At 35.6% G+C, this 17,038-nt stretch overlaps 1 protein-coding gene across 6 annotated transcripts in view; it reads left to right on the top strand.

Moving 5' to 3' along the window:
- The window catches only part of ABCB7 (ATP binding cassette subfamily B member 7), a 164,542-nt gene that overhangs the window by 137,727 nt on the left and 9,777 nt on the right, over positions 1 to 17,038 (top strand). For all 6 annotated transcript variants that reach the window (XM_038587746.1, XM_038587744.1, XM_038587745.1 and 3 more), the window contains one exon: positions 2,502 to 2,609. In XM_038587746.1, coding sequence (XP_038443674.1) covers positions 2,502 to 2,609 — 108 coding nt within the window. The remainder of the gene's footprint in view (positions 1 to 2,501; positions 2,610 to 17,038) is intronic.

The following is a 17,038-nucleotide window of genomic DNA, read 5'->3' as shown; positions in this document are numbered from 1 at the left end:
CAAGTATAGCTAAATATACATAGAACTCTCTTACACTTTATTATTTTTTTAAAGATTTTATTTACTTATTCATGAGAGACAGAGAGAGAGAGAGGCAGAGACACAGGCAGAGGGAGAAGCTGGCTCCATGCAGGGAGCCCGATGCGGGACTCGATTCTGGGATTGCAGGACCACGCCCCAGGCTGAAGGCAGGCACTAAACCTCTGAGCCACCCAGGGATCCCTCTCTTACACTTTAAAGGCAATAAACAAAAATATATTTTCCAAACAAATTCTTAAATGCAGAGAACGCATTAGTGGTTGTCAGAGATGAAGTTGGTGGGAGGATGAGTGAAATAGATAAAGGGGATTAAGACTATACTGATCATGATGAGCGTTGAGTAATTTATAAAATTATTGAATATTATACACCTGAAATTAATATAACACTGTTATTTATACTGTAATAAAAAGTGTTTTTCAGAATTCATTAAGAAGTCACAATAGTTTCTCCCTCCCCCCATTTCCTTCCTTTTGCTCTTTATTCAGTTGGCTATTCAGGCCCAGGGTCTGAGAGTCATTCTCTCTGTTTATAACTGGGGAGATTGGCCTATTTCTTGTGAATCGTGGATATTTTGGGGGGAAAGCATTCTAAAAACTTCCTTTTCAGAATTATTGTGACAAAGGTAGTCCCATGCCATTTCAATGTGCCCTGCATAGAATGCTTGTGTTCAGGGAATGCCACAGGTGTTGAGAGGAAGCTGTTCTTGTTTCTGGGGCAAGGGGAAATGGAGCTAGACATTTAATTCTCGGCTTTATCTCCTGTCTTGTAAAATGTTAGCTTTGATCTCCCTGTCACCATTTCCATCCTCTTGCTCTTTTTTCAGTTCATTATGATATGAGGATTTTTGTGATTTTATTTTCTGTATTTTATTTTTATTTTTAGTTCCAGTATAGTTAACATAGAGTGTTATATTAGTTTCAGGTGTACAATATAGTGATTCAACAATATCATACATTATTCAGTGCTTATCATGACCGTTGTACTCCTTATTTCCCATTACCTATTTCACCCATCCTACCTACCCTCTGGTAACCATTCATTTCCTTTCTATATGTAAGAGTCTGTTTCTTGGTTTGTCTCCATCTCATTCTCTTTTTTTCTTTTTGCTCGTTTGTCTTGTTTCTTAAATTACTCTTATGAGTGAAATTTTGTGAGTTATTTTCTGACGTATTTCACTTAGCATCATACTCTTTAGCTCCATGCATGTCATTGCAGATGACAGGATTACATTCTTTTTTATGGCTGAATTTTTTTTTTAAGATTTTATTTATTTATTCAAGAGAGACGCACAAAAAGAGAGAGAGGCAGAGACACAGGCAGAGGGAGAAGCAGGCTCCATGCAGGGAGCCCGATGTGGGACTCGATCCCGGGTCTCCAGGATCACAGCCTGGGCTGCAGGCAGCACTAAACCACTGCTCCACCAGGGCTGCCCTGGCTGAATTGTTTTCCATTGTATATTTAAATAAAAACATTCTAACAAATTTTAAAAATGGGCAGAAGACATAAACATATTTCCCCAAAGAATACATACAAATGCCCAACAGACAAATGAAAAAATATTCAACATTGCTTATCATCAAGGAAACGCAAATCAGATCTACAGTCAGATTATCACCTCATACCCATCAGAATAGCTAAAATCAGAAACACAGGAAACAACAGGTGTTGTTGGCAAGGGTGTGAAGAAAAAGGAACATTAGTGCCCTGTTGATGGGAATGCAAATTGGTGTAGCCACTCTGGAGAGCAGTATGGAGGTTCCTCAGAAAGTTAAAAATAGAACTACTACATGATCCAGTAATTGTGCTACTGGATATTTACCCAAAAAATACAAAAATGCTAATTGAAAGTAATATATGCATCCCTATGTTTATAGCAGCATATTTATAATAGCCAAGATATTAAAGTAGCCCAACTGTCCATCAATTGATGATAAGTCAGACTACTTTTGAAAAGGAAGTTTGCTCAAGTTAAACATACACAGTTGTCTTTGTTGCCCTCTCTTCTGAGTTTGAATTAATGAAAAGCAAATGTTCCTGTATCCTTTGAATCTCCTTTCTATTGATTGTTTTGAAATTTTCTACATCCTATTACTTCAATCCTCAACTCATTTTATTTTTGTTCTCATTGGCCAGATAAACATACTCAGCTATGTTCCTGATATCACTGTATTCATCATTGTTTACTTTTTTATTTTTAAGTTTAGAAATATCTGCCTTCTCCTAGTCTAATTCAAAGAAGTGTTACCTGTCTAAAAGATAATTTTTTCCATGATAATGGGGTCATATTTGCCTTTCCTTTTCTTAGTAATTATTAGATTAGGTCAAGTATTTGGTATTGGTATATAGTTTATATAGTCCAAAATTTATTGGCTTTTTATATGTTCCTTTAAGAAATGTATGATTATTTTAATTTGCATTTACCTAATCTTTTTTTCCTACTCTTCTTGTTAAACTTGCAGACTATTCTTGGTGCCATGAAGGATGCAGTCAAACATAGAACTTCTATTTTCATTGCACACAGATTGTCAACAGTGGTTGATGCAGATGAAATCATTGTCTTGGATCAGGTAAGAAATTTAAATTTAAAGTTTAGTATGTAGAGGGTTTTGGGGAAGATAGCAGAGTAGGAGGATGCTGAGCTCCCCTGGTCCCACAGACACATCTAGATAATCACATCAGTGCAACTAATTCAAAAATACCATGGCAATACAGACTTTGCACAGTTTATTGCAGAGAGGAGGCCACATTGAAAAGGGTAGGAGGAGCGATGCAGGCTGGAACCAAAATCCCACTGAGACTAACCATGAATGGAAGGAACAAGCATGGAAAAGAGAGAGGATCAGACCCCACACCAGGTACTTAGGCAGGAGGTAACTACATGTTAAAGATAGGTGCCCATATTAGGCTTTAAAAACTCATGGGGCTTAACTTTATGAGTTTTTACAATCAGTGGAACTTAATGCCAGGTGCTTTAAAAATCAGCTGGCTAGCTGTGGGAGACTCACAGGGCAATCAGAAACTGAGGCTTGGGCCTTAAAGAGCCAGCAAAACAAAAAATCCAACCAAGATATAGCACATAAGCAGCAGTTCCAAAAGTGCCTGGTGTACACATGAAGGACATTTATTTTCTAATCTCAGAATGTGTGCTAGAGGGGCAGGGATCTTTAGATTTCTCTAAAAACAAAAGAGCTAGTGGGTCCCATTTCTCTCCCCCCACCCCTAGCCTAGATAGCTAGATAGTTGTAAGAATCAGAAGGAATACTCTCTACGTATCTTGCCAACACAACATACACCACATCCTGCATTCTGGGGATCCACCCTACTTAGCAAGTATCCCTACAAAGCAATTCCTGCCAAGACACACCCTGTAAGCAGCCCTGGCACAGACCTGCATCACTCCAAAGTGACTCCAGTCCTGAGGAGAGGAGAAGATAACCACACACAGCAGTGCAACTGCAGCAACAGCAGACACACTGGGCAGGCATCTAGTCTGACTGTTGGCCCCACCCGCCATCATTAGCCTCTCAGGAAAAGGCAGGAAGAGCACCCTAAAAGTTGATACTACTGCAACCCTAACAAATGGCCTGGGAGCAGGCATCTGGTTTGACTACAGGCCCCACCCACCAATGAAAGCCTCTCAGGAGGCAACAGAGGGAGAGCACCCTGCAATTTCATATGATGGCAGCCCAGGCAGAGGAGGTTCATCTCCTCTGAGATGAGAGCAGGCATCTCATCTGGCTGCTGACACCACTGAATTACAAGCCCACAGTGACACCAGACTTTTCCCTTAATAGAACAGGGACCAATCCCTGCCTGGTATACCCACAACATGAAAAGTGGACCATCTAATAACTAAAGGCAAACACAGCGTAGCTATAACAGTAGGGTACACACAACCCACTAGGAGATACTCCTGAAGCTCTGGATTCTGGAGATCAGTGGACATTATGCTATAGGACACCATAAGACCCTCTTCTTCATAAGGCCACTAATTTCAAGATCCAGAGATCTAGCAGACTTTCCTAATACATAGAAACAAACACAAAGAGTTAAGCAAAATGAGGAGACAGAAGAATATGTCCCAGATGAGGGACTGGGACAAAAGTAAAGGAAGAGAACTAAATGAAACAGAGATGAACAATGTGCCTGATAAAGAATTCAAAATAATGGTTATAAAGATACTCACTGGACTAAACAAAAGAACCAATCAGAGATGAAGAACTTAATAATGCAAATTAAAAATACATTGGAGGGAATCAGTGGCAGATTAGAGAAGACCGAAGAATGGATCAGTGAGCTATAAGACAGAGTAATGAAAAGAAATGAAGCTGAACAGCAAAAAGAAAAAAGAATAGTTAAAAATAATAATAGATTAAGAAAACTCAGGGATGTCATTTAAGCATTATAACATTCACATTGTAGCAATCTCAGAAAGAGGAGAGAGAAGGGTCCATAAAATTTATTTGAAAGATAATAGCTGAAAACCTCCCTAAGCTGGGGAAGAAAACATCCAGATTCTGGAGACACACAAAACCCACAAGAAAATCAACCCAAGGAGAGCCACACCAAGACACATAATAACTAAAATAGCAAAAAGTAATGATGAAAAGAGAATGTTAAAAGTAACAAGGAAAAAAAAAGGAAATAGTTACATACAAGGGAAACCCCATAAGGCTTTCCCCTGATTTTTCTGCAGAAACTTTGGAAGCCAGAAGGAAGTTGCATGGTATATTCAGACTACTGACAAAAAAATAACCTGTAACCAAGAATATTCTCCATATTAAGGATAACTTCAAAATACAAGGAGAGATAGAGTTCTTCAGGCAAATAAAAGTTCAGAGTTTATCACCATTAAACCAGCCTTCAAGGAAAATTAAAGGGAATAATTTGGGAAGAAAAGACTAATTAGGAGTAAGGAAATTATGAAAGGAAAAAATTCCATAGGTAAATGAAAACATATAATAAAAGGTAGTGTATTAATTGGTTATAAGACCAGTATGGAGGGGCAGCCTGGGTGGCTCAGCGGTTTAGCGCCGCCTTCAGCCCAGGGTGTGATCCTGGAGACCCAGGATTGAGTCCCACCTCAGGCTCCCTGCATGGCGCCTCCTTCTCCCTCTGCCTTTGTCTCTGCCTCTCTGTCTCTCATGAATAAATAAATAAAATCTTAAAAAAAACAGTATGGAGGTTAAAGCACAAAAACATCAAAATAAATTGTGTCTATGAAAGTAATCAAGAGATTCACAAAACAAAAAGATGTGAAGTATGACGCCCTATACATAAAATGTGGGAGAAGTAAAATTGTACTACTTTAAAAAATGACTTCAAACTTAACTATCAACCTAACATAGATTGCTATATGCATAAAATATTATATATGAACCTATTGGCAACCACAAACCTGTGGTAGGTACACAAAAAGTAAAGAGAAAGTAATCCAAGCATAACAGTGAAGAAAGTCATCAGATTACAAGGGAAGAAAGTTAAATGGGGGAAAAAAGAAAAGAACTACAAAAACAACTATAAAACGTTACAAAATGGTAATAATTACATACCTGTCATTAATTACGTTGAATATAAATTGACTAAATGCTCCAATCAAAACACATGGGAGGAAAAAACTAACACATAGGATGACTGAATAGATAAAAAATAATACAAGCTCCATCTAAGTGCTACCTACATGAAACTCAGTTCAGATGTAAAGACACATGGAGATTGAAAGGAAGGACACAGATATTTACCATGTAAATGGAAATGAAAAGAAAGCCAAAAGAACAACACTTTTATTGAACAAAACAGGCTTTAAAACAAAGATTTTAACAAGAGACAAGGACACTACATGATAATAAAGGGAAAAATCCAACAAGAAGATATAATACATGTAAATATTTATGTACTCACATGGGAACATACAGAAGCATACATGTGTTACCAGACATAAAAGAAGAATTTAATACAATAATAGTAATTGACTTTAACACTCCACTTACATTGATGGATACGTCATCCATACAGAAAAGTAAGGAAATAGTGACTTTGAAAGACACAGTGGACCAGATGAAACTAACATCATATATATTCAGAACATTCTATCAAAAAACATCAGAATACATACTATTTTCAAGTGCACATAGAACATTATCCAGAATAGATAACAATAGGGCACAAAACAAGTCTCTCAATTTAAGAAGTTAAAACCACATCAAGCATCGTTTCCAAAGAAAATGTTATAAAACTACAGATCAGTTACAATAAAAAGATGGAAATAAACAAACACTTGAAAGCTAAGCAACATGCTCCTAAATAACCAGTGGATCAACAAAGAATCAAAGAGGAAATCAGAAAACACATGGAAACAAGTGAAAATGAAAACACAATGGTTCAAATTCATTGGGATACAGCAAAAAGTATTCTAAGAGGGAAGATTATACCAATATAGGCCTAGCTCAAAAATAATAATCTTGCATAAAAACGTAACCTTACACCTAAAGGGGCTAGAAAAGAAAGAACAAAGTCCAAAGCCAGTAGAAGGAAGGAAATAATAAAGATTAGAGCAAAAATAAATGAAATAGGGACTAGAAAATTAAATAGATCAATGAAACCAGGAGCTGGTTATTTCAAAAAACCAACAAGCTTGATAAACCTTTAGCCAGACTTGAGAGAGAGAGAGAGAAGGAGACACAGAGAGAGAGAGGACTCACAATCAGAAATGGAAAAGAAATAGCAACTGACAACACTGAAATACAAAAGATGATTGAATACTATGCAAAATTATATGCCAACAATTTGGACAAATAGAAGAAGTGGTTAAATTTATAGAAATATATAACCTTCCTGGGATGCCTGGGTAACTCAGCAGTTGAGCGTCTGCCTTTGGTTCAGGGATTGAGTCCCAGATTGGGCTCCCTGTGAGGAGCTTGCTTCACCCTCTGTCTCTGTCTCTGCCTCTTTCTCTGTGTCTCTCATGAATAAATAAGTAAAATCTTTATATAAGATTTTATTTATATATATATTTTTCCATATATATATATATATATATATATATATATATATATATATAACCTTCCCAAACTGCATCAAGACGTAATAGAAAATTTGAACGAACCATTTATTTGCAGTGATTCTGAATCAGTAATCAAAAACTCCCAACAAACAAAAGTCCAGGACCAAATGGCTTCACAGGTGAATTCTCCCAATTAACTAAAAGTTAGTACCTATTCTTCTCAATCTATTCCAAGAGATAGAAGAGGAAGGAAAGCTTCCAAATCCATTCTATGAGGCCAGCATGACCCTGATACCAAAACCACATAAAGACACTACAAAAAAGTGAACTTCAGGCCAACATCTCTGATGATGAATATAGATAGATGCAGAAATCCTCAACAAAATATTAGCAAATCAAATCCAACAATACACTTAAAAAAATCATTCACCACAATTAAGTAGAATTTATTTATTCCCAGGATATAAGGGTGATTCAATATTTGTAAATCAATCAATATAATCATATGAATAAGAGAAAGGCTCAAAACCACATGATAGTCTCAAAAGATACAGGAAAATCATTTTCAAAGTACAACATCAGTTCATGATAAAAATTCTCAACAAAGTAGGTTTAAAGCAAACATACCTCAACATCATCAGGCCATATATGGAAAACCCACAACTCACATCATACTCAATGGTGAAAAATAGAGCTTTTCCGTATAAGATCAGGAATAAGACAAGGGTGTCCATTCTCACTTTTATTTAACATAGTACTAGAAACCCTGGCTGAAGCTATCAGACAAGAAAAACAAAGGCATCCAAATTGGTAAGAAAAAGTAAAATTTTTCACTGAAATGAATTCAGTAAAGTCACAGGTTACAAGATTAATACAGAAATCTACCTTTCTACAAACTAATAATGAAGGAGAAGAAAGAGAAATTAAGAAAACAATCCCATTTACACTTGTACCAAAATTAATAAAATACCTAGGAATAAACTTAAGGAGATAAAAATTCTGTATCATGGAAACTATATAAAATGTTGATGAAAGAAATTGAAAATGACACAAATAGATATTTCTTGTTCATGAATTAGAAGAATTAATATTGGTGAAGTGTCCATACTACCCAAAGCAATCTATACAGTTTCAGTGTAATCCCTATCAAAATACCAACAGCATTTTTTACAGAACTGTAACAAATAATCTTAAAATTTGTATGGAAACCACAAAAGACCTCAAATAGCCAAAGCAATCTTAAAAAGAACAAAGCAGAATGTATCACAATGCCTGATTTCAAGATATATTACAAAGCTGTGGTAATTTTAAAAATATGGTACTGGTATAAAAATAGACACAGAAATCAATGGAAGTGAATAGAGTCCAGGAATAAACCCACACTTACATGGTCAGTTTATCTATGATAGAGGAAGCAAGAATATACAATGAGGAAAAGATAGTCTCTTCAACATATTGGTGGTGGGAAAACTGAACAGCTACATGCAAAAGAATGAAAACCAGACCACTTTCTTACACTCAATAAACTCAAAGTGGATTAAAGACCTAAATGTGAGACCTGAAACTATAAAATTCCTAGAAGAAAAACATAGGCAGTAATTATTTTGACATTGACTATAGAAACATTTTTTTAGGTAAATCTTTTCAGTCAAGGAAGACAGTGGCAAAATTAGACTGTTGTGAGTACACCAAAGTAAAATGCTTTTTCATACTGATTGAAACCATCAACAGAACTATATAAGGCAACCTACTGAATGAGAGAAGATACTTGTAAAATGATATATTTGATAAGGGCTTAATATCCAACATATATAAAGAACTTATGCTAAAAAAAAAAAAAGAACTTATGCTACTCAGGACCCCCAGAACTAATAATCAGATTAAAAAGTGGGCAGATAATTTTTCCAGAGAAGCCATATAGATGGCCAACAGACACATCAGGGAAATGCAGATTAAAATCACAATGAGATATCACTTTATTACCCTTCAGAATGGCTAAAATGAATCACAAAAAATAAGAAATGCTGATGATGATAACAGAGAAAAAGGAACCCTCATGCACTGCTGCTGGGAATGCAAATTGGTGCAGCCATGGTGAATAGCAATATGGAGGTTCTTAAAAAATTTGAAAATACGTAATTCCACTACTAGCCATTTACCCAAAGAAAATGAAGCTGCTAACTTGAAAAGATATATGCACTGCTATGTTTATTTCAGCATTATTTACAATAGCCAAGATATGGAAACATTTAGGTGTCCATCTATGAGTGAATGGATAAAGAAGACTATTAACCTGGCCATAGAAGAAACGATATCATGCCATTTGCAACAACATGCATGAACCTAGAGGGTCTAATGATAAGTGATATAAGTCAGAGAAAAATGAATACCATTCTATTTCACTTGTGTGGAATTTAAGAAACAATACAAAGAAAAAGGGACACAAAAGATAGACCTTTTAAATATAGAGAACAAATTGGTGGTTGTCAGTGGGGTGGTGTGGGGAGGGATGGGTGAAATAAAGGGGAATAAGAGTACACTTGAGCACTGAAAAATGTATAGAGTTGTTGAATCAATGAATTTTAAACCTGAAGCTAACACTGTATCTTAATTACAGTTCAATAAAAAAGTTTAGTATGTGAAGAACATTGGAAATTGTCACAAACACAAAACAACTTAAATATTGTTTCTAAGGAAAAATGTAGAATTCTTGTTCTTTAAATGAGATCAGGACTCCATTTTTACTTCCTTTTGATAGGAAAACAAAGGCACTTTTCTCCCAAGAAGATAAAAACTTTTCATTGAAGTATTAAAAGCAAACTTATATCAGGAAAACATTAATGCCTCGTATGAGAGAGTCAGGTTTTAGAGAGTGTATGTATAAAAAAAGTTTTCTGCATTCAATTTTGCTCTATACAGAATCATTGTTCATTATTGCTTTTCTATTTTGTATTTTTATTTTTCTAATATCTACACATACCCTTGAAGTCTAAAAGAAAATTACCATAAAATTAAGTCTTTGCAAACATGGTTTTTATTTTTTCCTCCTGGGGGAAGAAAATGGATAGGCTGCTTTATCTCTTTTGAGGGATTTACTGTAGCAGTGTACTATCTAAATATTCTGATCAACTCAGAATACCATTATGATGATTGGTAGATTTAAAAATGAGGATAATTTTCCTTTTCTCTGCTCTTCATAAGGATATATTTTCCCACAACCTAGCACTTGGTTATTTCTAACATTGTTCAATTTTTCACCTTCCATCAGCCTCTTTTCTATGATTGTTTCCCTTCTAATATAAACCTTCCATTCTTTATCATTTTGAGAGCATGAATTCTAAATGTTGAGAGAGGAAAAAGCAATCTCATGTATTTTCTATATTGAGTTGAGAATTTTTCACACCACTAAAATTTCATATAAGGTAGTGATTTTTCTATGTAAAATTATAGATATAGTTTTCTGTACAATTGTATATATCATGTGTGTGTAAATATATATATGTGTGTGTGTGTGTGTATATATATATATATATATTCTATATAGCATAGTTATATAGTTTTATCTGTGTACTTGAGCAACCATAGATCTTTTTGTTGGTTTTTCATAAGTACTTAACATTCATTAGGAAATAAACTAATTTTCAGTATGATTATATGCCAGGATGCCTTAAATGTGAAATGTTGTAAATATACTTTCTTATCCATTGATGCTCAAAAAAGGCACTTTTGATAAGCACTGGGTGTTGTATGTAAGTGATGAATTACTAAATCCTGCACCTGAAACTAACATTACACTGTGTGTTAACTAACTGGAATTTATTTTTTTGTATATTTTTTATTGGAGTTCGATTTGCCAGCATAACACCCAGTGCTCATCCCGTCAAATGCCCCCCTCAGTGCCCGTCACCCAGTCACCCCATCCCCCCACCCACCTCCCCGCCCACTACCCCTTGTTTGTTTCCCAGGGTTAGGAGTCTTTCATGTTCTGTCACTCTCTCTGATTTTTCCCACTCATTTTCTCTCCTTTCTGCTATAATCCCTTCCACAATTTTTTATATTCCCTGTATGAGTAAAACTGTATGATGTTTGTCCTTCGATTGACTTACTTCACTCAGCATAATACCCTCCAGTTCTATCCACATTGAAGCAAATGGTGGGTATTCATCGTTTCTAATGGCTGAGTAACTGGAATTTAAATAAGAACTTGGAGGACAGTTCAGTCACCTGGATGGCTCAGTGGTTGAGCATCTATCTACCTTTGGCTCAGGTCATGATCCCGGGGTCCTGGGATTGAATCCCACACCAGGCTCCCCATGGGGAGCCTACTTTTCCCTCTGCCTATGTCTCTGCCTGCCTCTCTCTGTGTCTCCCATGAATAAATAAATAAAATTTTTAAAAAAGTACTTGGAGGAAAAAATTAAAAAGAAAAAAATCTGAAATAAAATATACTGTTGTGCTTTTTACACAACTTTGCATTGTATGCAGGGATGCAGATAGTCTATTCTTAAAATATAAAAATGTTAAAAGTACTTGAACAAGCTTGTGCTCTCTTGTCTCGTGCTATGAGGTTGACAGTATCTACAGTTAATCACAACATTGCCACTTGAAGTTTGGGTTATTATTGGAACTAATTTATTAATGATTATAGTACATATATCTAAAATATCTTTATGTTTATAGTTTGCTGATTCTGTATTTGCTTGATTATGAAGAACAGAGGCTTTCATTTTCTAGTGAAACTTAAATGTGACCTCATGTATTCCATAAGCAGTGTCTTCTAGTATTAATGTTCTCCATAAGAAATAGAAGGCCCCTCCTTACCCCCACAGCCCGGTGATTACCACTTACCACCAGCCTTAGCAAGAGGCTGTGGGTTGACTTGTCAAGAAATTGAGTCACAGAGTCTCTAAACAGAAAACTATCAAGCACATGAACAAAGATGTTGAAGCTTAACTGAAAATCAACACACACTAAAAAAGAAGCCTCTTCTGCCACTGGCTCCAAGAACCTTGCTAACCATTTCTTTATTTCTACTATCACTCCTTCCTTCATTAGGAGATAATTAGAGAATTCTCTGTAGAAATACACGTAGCTCCGGGTGGGGGGGGGGAAGATACTTGGATTTGGAGACCCCAGCAAAATGACCATGTATCCATCCATATATGATCATCCTTCATTGAAACCCCACAGTTGAAAATCCAATTCCCATGCACGTAGAGTTTCCAGCCAGCTTTCTAATGTGTCATTATTAAGTGTAAGTGGATAATAAAGGAAGGCCTCTTAAGCAGAAGAAAAGGAACTCGTAGAAAATATAGACAGTGCAAAGAGCATAAGGCAACTTACATAATTATATCATCACAGGTCATGGTAAATAAAGCATTTCTAAAATAAGGACAAATGTTTTTAAGAACAAAAAAGTAAATGGAGTTTTATATGACATGAGTTCCAGATATGTTGTTAAATGAAACAAAGACCAATTCACAATCTTTTGTATGCTGCAATTTGCAAGGGGGGGGGGGGATGTGTAATACTTATTTCTGTAAAAAGAAACTCCACGAGTTTGTACCTCTTAATCTATTTCATTTTCCCCATTTTCTCATTCACCTTCTTTTTAGCAACTACCAGTTCTCTAAGAGGTACAGACTTCCAGTTATAAAATAAGTAAGTCAGGGAGATGAAAAGTACAGCATAAGTAATATAGGCAATAATATTGTAATAATGCCTTATGGTGACAGATGATGACTGCATTACCATGGCCAGCATTGAATAAATGTTTACAGTTATCTAATCACTATGTCATACACCTGAAAGTAATATAACATAGTATGTCAATTATATTTCAATAAAAAGTTACAAAAAATGGGAATATCCTAAATTGAGCTGAAAAGAATTTAATATTTGATGATTCACAGTCTTTCAGTGGCTCAGAGGTATGATTATGGATATTAATTATTACTATGCTAAGGCAATTCTGGACAGTGTTTAATATTTTAATTAACATAAATATACTAAAGCCTTTCTTTTTTGTATTTCAGTGCCAAATAAAAAGAACTCTTAGCAGTAGATAAAAACAACAAACTCAGGACTCATAAACTAGAAACTAGAGAAATTAACTACTTATAGAGTAGGGAGAGAAAGGGATAGAAAAGATAAGAAAGGGAACATGACTTTCCTGATTATAATTTTTTATATTTTTTTATACTTTCAAGTTTTTAAATTCTAGTTAACAGACATTGTAATGTTAGTTTCAGGGGTAGAATTTAGTGATTCATCGTGGCACCCATTGCTCATCACAACAAGTGTCCTCCTTAAACCCCATCACCCATTTAACCCATCTCCCTACCCTGCTCCCCTCCAGCATCTCCCAGTTTATTTTCTATAGGTAAAGAGTCTGTTTTATTATTTGTCTTTTTTCCCCCATGTTCATCTGTGTTCTATCTTAAATTCCACATGTGAGTGAAATTGTATGGTATTTGTCTTTCTCTGACTGACTTATTTCACTTAGCATAATACTCTTTAGCTCCATCCACATCCTGGCAAAATGGCAATGTTTCATTATTTTTAATGGCTGAGTAGTATTCCATTGTGTATATATGCATCACATCTTTATCCATTCATCAGTCAGTGAGCATTTGGGCTTTTTTCATAGTTTGGCTATTGTTGATAATGCTGTTATAAATGTCAGGGTGCATGTACACTTTCAAATCTGTATTTTTGTATCCTTTCAGTATATACCTAGAAGTGCAGTTGCTGAGTTCTCTTTTTAACTTTATGAAGAACCTCCATACTGTTTTACATAATGGCTGCACCAGTTTGCATTTCCACCAACACTGTAAGAGGATTCCCCTTTCTCTACATCCTCACCAATGCCTATTGTTTGCTGTGTTGTTAATTCTAGCCATCCTGACAGGTGTGAGATGGTATATCATCATGCTTTTGATTTGTATTTCCCTGATGATGAGAGATGTTGACCATATATTCATGTGCCAGTTAGCCATCTGGATATCCTCTTTGGAAAAATGGATGTTCATGTGTTTGCCCATTTTTAAACTGGATTGTTTTTTGGATGTTGAGTTTAATAAGTTCTTTATAGATTTTGTATACTAACCCTCATATATGTCATTTGCAAATACCTTCTCCCATTTTTTTTTAAATTTTTATTTATTTATGATAGTCACAGAGAGAAAGAGAGGCAGAGACACAGGCAGAGGGAGAAGCAGGCTCCATGCACCGGGAGCCTGACGTGGGATTCGATCCCGGGTCTCCAGGATCGCGCCCTGGGGCAAAGGCAGGCGCTAAACCGCTGCGCCACCCAGGGATCCCTCTTCTCCCATTTTTGAAGGTTGCCTTTTCATCTTGTTAATTGTTTCCTTCATTGTGCAGAAGCTTTTTATCTTGAAAAGTCCCAATAGTTTGTTTTTGCTTCTGTTTCCCTTGCCTCTGGAGACATACTGAGAAAGATGTGGCTACAACTGATGTCACAGTGGTTACTCTGTATTTTCCTCTGGGATTTTGATGGTTTCCTATCTAACATTTAGGTCTTCATCTATTTTGAATTTATTTTTGTGTATGGTATAAGAAAGTGGTCCAGATTCATTCTTTTGTATGTAGCTGTCTAGTTTTCCCAACATGATTTGTTCACCTATACTTGTGGATCCATTTCTGGGTTTTCTGTCCTGTTCTGTTGATCTGTGTGTCTGTTTTGTGCCAGTACTATACTGTCTTGATTGCTATAGCTTTGTAATATAACTTGAAGTCTGGAATTGTGATGACTCCAGCTTTGTTTTTCTTTTTCAATGTTATTTTGGGTATTCAGGGTCTTTTGAGGTTCCATACAAATTTTAAGATAATTTGTTCTAGCTCTGTGAAAAATGCTGTTGGTTTTTTGATAGGGATTGCATTAAATGGGTAGATTGCTTTGGGTAGTATAGATGTTCCAATAATATTTGTTCTTCCAATCCATGAGCATGGAATGTTTTTCCCTTTCTGTGTAATCCTCAATTTATTTCATCAGTGTTTTCTGGTTTTCAGAGTACAGATCTTTTACTTCTTTGGTTCCATTCATTCTTATGGTTTTTGTTGCAATTGTAAATGGGATTGATTTCATGATTATTTTTTACTGCTTCATTATAGGTGTATAGAAATACAACAGAATTCTGTACATTGATTTTGTATCCTGCGACTGGACAGAATTCGTTTATGAATTTTTAGCAGTTTTTTGTTGGAGTCTTTGCTTAGAGTATTCTGTCATCTGTGAATAGTGAAAGTTTGACTCCTTCTTTGCTGATTTGGATGCCTTTTGTTTCTTTTCATTGTCTGATTGCTGAGGCCAGGACATCCAATACTATGTTAAATAAAATTGGTGAGAATGGACATCCCTGTCTTGTTCCTGATGGTAGAGGAAAAGCTCTCAATTTTTACCCATGGTTCATGATATTAGCTGTTGATCTTTAACATATGGGCTTTATGATGTTGAGGTATGTTCCTTCTTGCCCTCAGTTGTTGAGGGTTTTAAATCAAGAATGGATGTTGTATGTTGTCAAATGCTTTTTCTGCATCTGTTGACAGGATCATATGGTTATTATCTTTTTGTTATTAATGTGGTGTATCACATTGATTGGCTTTTGAATATTGAACAATCCCTGCAGCCCAGGAATAAATCCCACTTGATCATGGTAAATAATTCCTTTCCTGTACTGTTGTTTTCAATTTGCTAGTATTTTGTTGAGAATTTTTGCATCCATGTTCATCAGAGATACTGACTTGTAGTTCTCTTTTTTGATGAAATCTTTGGTTTTGGAATCAGAGTAATGCTGGCCTTGTAGAATGAGTTTGGAAATTTTCCTTCCATTTCTCTTTTTTTGGAATAGTTGAAGAATAGGTATTAACTCTTTTTTAAAGGTTTGATAGAATTCCCTTGTGAAGCCATCTGGCTCTGGACTTTTGTTTGTTGGCAGATTTTTGATTACTGACTCAATGTCTTCACTGTTTGTCTGTCTGTTCAAAGTTTATGTTTCTTCCTGTTTCAGTTTTGGTATTTTATATGTTTCTAGAAATTTATCCATTTCTTCCAGATTGCCTAATTTGTTGGCATACAATTTTTCATAATAAAAAAATTTTTTCATAATATTATCGTATACTTGTCTGTATTTTTGTGATGTTGTGAGTTCTCTGTTGTTTGTTATTTTATTTATTTGGATCCTTTCTCTTTCATTTTTGTAGGTTTGACTAAGGAGTTATCAATTTTATTAATTTTTTCAGAGAACCGCTCCTGGCTTCATTGATCTCTTCTACTGTTTTTTTTTTTTTAATTTCTGTATCATTTATTTTTGCTCTAATCTTACCATTTCCCTTCTTCTACTGATGTTAGGCTTCATTTGTTGTTATTTTTCTAGTTCCTTTAGGTGTAAGGTTAGGTTGCATATTTGAGATTTTTCTTCTTGAGATAGGCCTATATTGCTACATACTCCCTCTTATGTCCTGTTTTGCTGCATCCCAAATGTTATGAACTGTCGTGTTTTCATTTGTTTCTTTGTTTTTACCTAATTTATTTTATTTTCTTGTTGACTCATTCATTGTTTTGTAGCATGTTGTTTACCTTCCATGTACTTGCAGTCTTTCTCAAATTTTATCTTGTGGTTGGTTTGAAATTTCATAGTGTTGTGGTCAGAAAGTATGTATGGTATGATTTCATTCTTTCAGTACTTGTTGAGGCTTGATTTGTGACCAGTATGTGATCTATTCTGGAGAATGTCTTACAAGTACTTGTAAAGAATGTGTATTCTGCTGATTAGGGTGAAATGTTCTGAATATATCTGTTAAATCCATTTGGTCCAGTGTGTCACTCAAAAACATTGTTTTCTGGGGATCCCTGGGTGGTGCAGCGGTTTGGCGCCTGCCTTTGGTCCAGGGCGTGATCCTGGAGACCCGGGATCGAATCCCACGTCGGGCTCCCGGTGCATGGAGCCTGCTTCTCCCTCTGCCTGTGTCTCT

This window comes from Canis lupus, chromosome X (genome assembly GCF_011100685.1).
Source record: "Canis lupus familiaris isolate Mischka breed German Shepherd chromosome X, alternate assembly UU_Cfam_GSD_1.0, whole genome shotgun sequence".
NCBI lineage: Eukaryota > Metazoa > Chordata > Mammalia > Carnivora > Canidae > Canis > Canis lupus.
The sequence above is the reverse complement of the archived record's forward strand: the minus strand, read 5'-3'. Positions and strand labels throughout refer to the sequence as shown.